We start from the raw sequence: 2892 nt of genomic DNA, 5'->3' as shown, positions 1-2892 counted from the left end.
ACTGGTTTAAAAAATGTCAGAGGCGTCTAGTTTGACGGTACTGATTGCATATAAAAAAGCAGTTCGAAACAAACACCAGAAGCGTCTCTCCTGACGGTACTGGTTATAATAAAAGTCTTCAACATATCTTGTGTACAAACTGGCAAGATAAAAAGGAGGAGCATCTGCTCTGACGTTATTAAAAATTTCGAAGGCATCAACTATTATTAAAATTCTGTGTACTATTACTATGTGTTTGGGAAATTTCCTCACTTTCGAATCTCGTCATGAGATCGAGAGATCGCGAAATCTCCGTGAGCGCTGCGAGAGGATCGGGGGGTGAGAAAGGACGTGCAACGTGGCGAAAATGACTACTCTTCCGTTTCTTAAAAATGAGTCGAACGTTTAATTGTATGTACACTATATACAGGTGAGAGTTACTTGTCGTATCAGTTTGGGTGAGCGAGTCCGTCGAGCTCTCTTGTTCGCACAAGACCGTCGGGGGTGTGCCGCCAGTTGAGCCGGATGCCGGCTACAAGCAAGCGTGCACTTACAATGTGAGAGGCCTTTGCGCAGAACACCGATGCACTCGATTTGAGCACTTAACTAATGAGTCTGTCCCGGGTGAGCACTAATTGTCCATGTGAGATGGCACTGAGATGTGAGCACGATACTTTTCAGTCAGCCGATGCGAACTTTACCACAGCTTATTACGGCTGCTTTCACACGAAGACTGATGCTCTCTGAGCTTGCGCGCAAGCCCTCGAGCCATGTTCACGGGCCCGACACGTGCTCGTTACCCGGTCGCGCGGTCGCGCGCGCGGTGCCACTGGGCCTCGCGAATAACCGTGAGATGGCGAGGGCAGTACAATTGAGATCACTGGAGGAATCTCAAACACTATGAGACTATTATTTGAAAGTATCTATATAAAATTATTTTATTTAAATAGATGTATGAATATGTATACGAGTATATTAATATTTGTTATTATATATATGTGTATATTAAATGTTTTCATTTTTTGCAGACGACTGTTACTAAAGAGACTGGAAGAAGAAATAAATGGCATTAATAATAAGGGTAATGACGATGAATCTATCAGCAAATCAGTGAAATCACCGATTACCTCTGATATGATAGATTCAGAGTCTCATGCCCAAGAGATGTGCCAAAATATCAAAAGCAAAGGTAAGTGCAAAAGTGATCAATATTGTGAAGATGACGATACTCTTGTCATCGACAACCGTTTGGATGTGAATCGCATCCAAGTACATAAGGTTGAAGGTAATTGCATGGTGGATCCAAATTTCTTCTTGCAAGAAATGCATAGAACGTTTGATAATCATGCGCGAGGAGTAGAGTGCCATTTTCGAGATTGGGTACTCGTAAATTCTCGTCGTCGTGGATTTGAAACACAGTTCTTTTTTAAATGCCAAATGTGCAATTACGAAACAAGCGTTTGGTCACACTCGAAAGGTTGGTCACGAAGCCTTAAACATCAACACGGCAATAACAGCTGGAACTATCACAAGTGGGGTAGCTTTTGCCCAATTAGAAGAAATATGTGTAGCTGCGAATATGCCGTGTCTGTCTGAAAAGACATATATAAAACATCGAGAAATAATAATCGATGATTTTCAAAAAATAGCCATGGAAAATATGAAAATGGCATGCGAAGCTGAAAAGCGACTCGCTTTAGACAGAAACGAAGTTATCAATGGTGTTCCATATATAACCGTTGCAGCGGATGGTAGCTTTTTTTTTTTTTTTACGCAGGGGAATCCTTTATGGATACCCGGGCCCCGAGGAGGCATAAAATGCATCTCCCCTGGGGGTGGGACCCGGGTTATGTGGGACTGCCCTCCTAATGACGATCGGAGTGCACCCGACAAGCGTGCCGGGTGCGTGGCGTACCCACTAAACCCCTGCGGCGGCCTGCGCTGTGCTTTAGATTGGGGGGCGGCCAGGAAGTGACAGAGTCATATCGTCTGTACCGCCCCCCGCTTCTGTACCGCCCCCCGCAACAGCGGATGGTAGCTGGATGAAGAGATCGTATGGCACTGCATACGATTCACTTTCTGGTATTGGAGCTATCATCGGTTATCGTACACAAAAAGTCCTCTTTGTCGGTATCCGTAACAAATTTTGTACCGTTTGTAATATAGCGGAACGAAGAGGTACCAAAGCAAAAAGTCATAGATGCTATAAAAATTTTGACCGCAATGCAAGCTCTACAAAAATGGAGAGTGATGCTATTGTTGAAGGTTTTAAAAATAGTATCGAAATGCATGGACTGATTTTTAGAACAGTCATTGCCGATGGTGACAGCAATGTGTATCAGTCCATTATTGACAACAGACCATATAGACAGCAAATGGTAACAGTGAAAAAAATAGAATGCACAAATCATTTGCTACGTAATCTATGCAAAAAAACTCGTCGTACAGACGTCTGTGCCAAAACTGCATAGAAATCGTAACTTTATTTTGTGCCGAAATGTTGTAAGCAAAAACATTTTAAAAATTCGGAAAGAAGTTGTAGAAACAGCTGCTATTCGAAGACAGGGAAACGAGCCTCACCATTGCATGGCTATGGAATTACAAAAAGATATATTAAATATTCCTAGCCATATCTTTGGTGAACATAAGCGTTGCAAGGAACGTGGTCGTATATGCGAAAAGAATGATAAGACGAAGGGAAAAAATTATGTACCATTTCTCAAAATATACGGCCTTTATGAAAAAATACAGAGTGCTGTCACATATCTGAGCGCTTATTCCGATAGTTTGCTGTTTAATTTTACAAATAATCCCGCAGAATCGTTCAACTCGATAGTCTGCAAAGTAATCGGTGGAAAGCGCATCAATTTTGGTACACGAGGTTCTTACAACACAAGAATTGCAGGAGTCATA

General features: G+C 42.3%; 1 protein-coding gene across 1 annotated transcript; it reads left to right on the top strand.

The window, feature by feature from the left end:
- Nucleotides 1–1007: 1007 nt before the first annotated feature.
- On the top strand, nucleotides 1008–2886 carry LOC105570908 (the record flags this gene model as incomplete). Its single annotated transcript, XM_012028364.1, has 3 exons — nucleotides 1008–1313; nucleotides 1399–1736; nucleotides 2020–2886. Coding segments are annotated over 3 exons (1075 nt in total), but the record flags the coding sequence as incomplete, so codon positions are not given.
- Nucleotides 2887–2892: the final 6 nt, after the last annotated feature.

Source organism: Vollenhovia emeryi, unplaced genomic scaffold (assembly GCF_000949405.1).
Source record: "Vollenhovia emeryi isolate VEMERY1.0 unplaced genomic scaffold, V.emery_V1.0 DF941590.1, whole genome shotgun sequence".
Lineage (NCBI taxonomy): Eukaryota > Metazoa > Arthropoda > Insecta > Hymenoptera > Formicidae > Vollenhovia > Vollenhovia emeryi.
The sequence above is the reverse complement of the archived record's forward strand: the minus strand, read 5'-3'. Positions and strand labels throughout refer to the sequence as shown.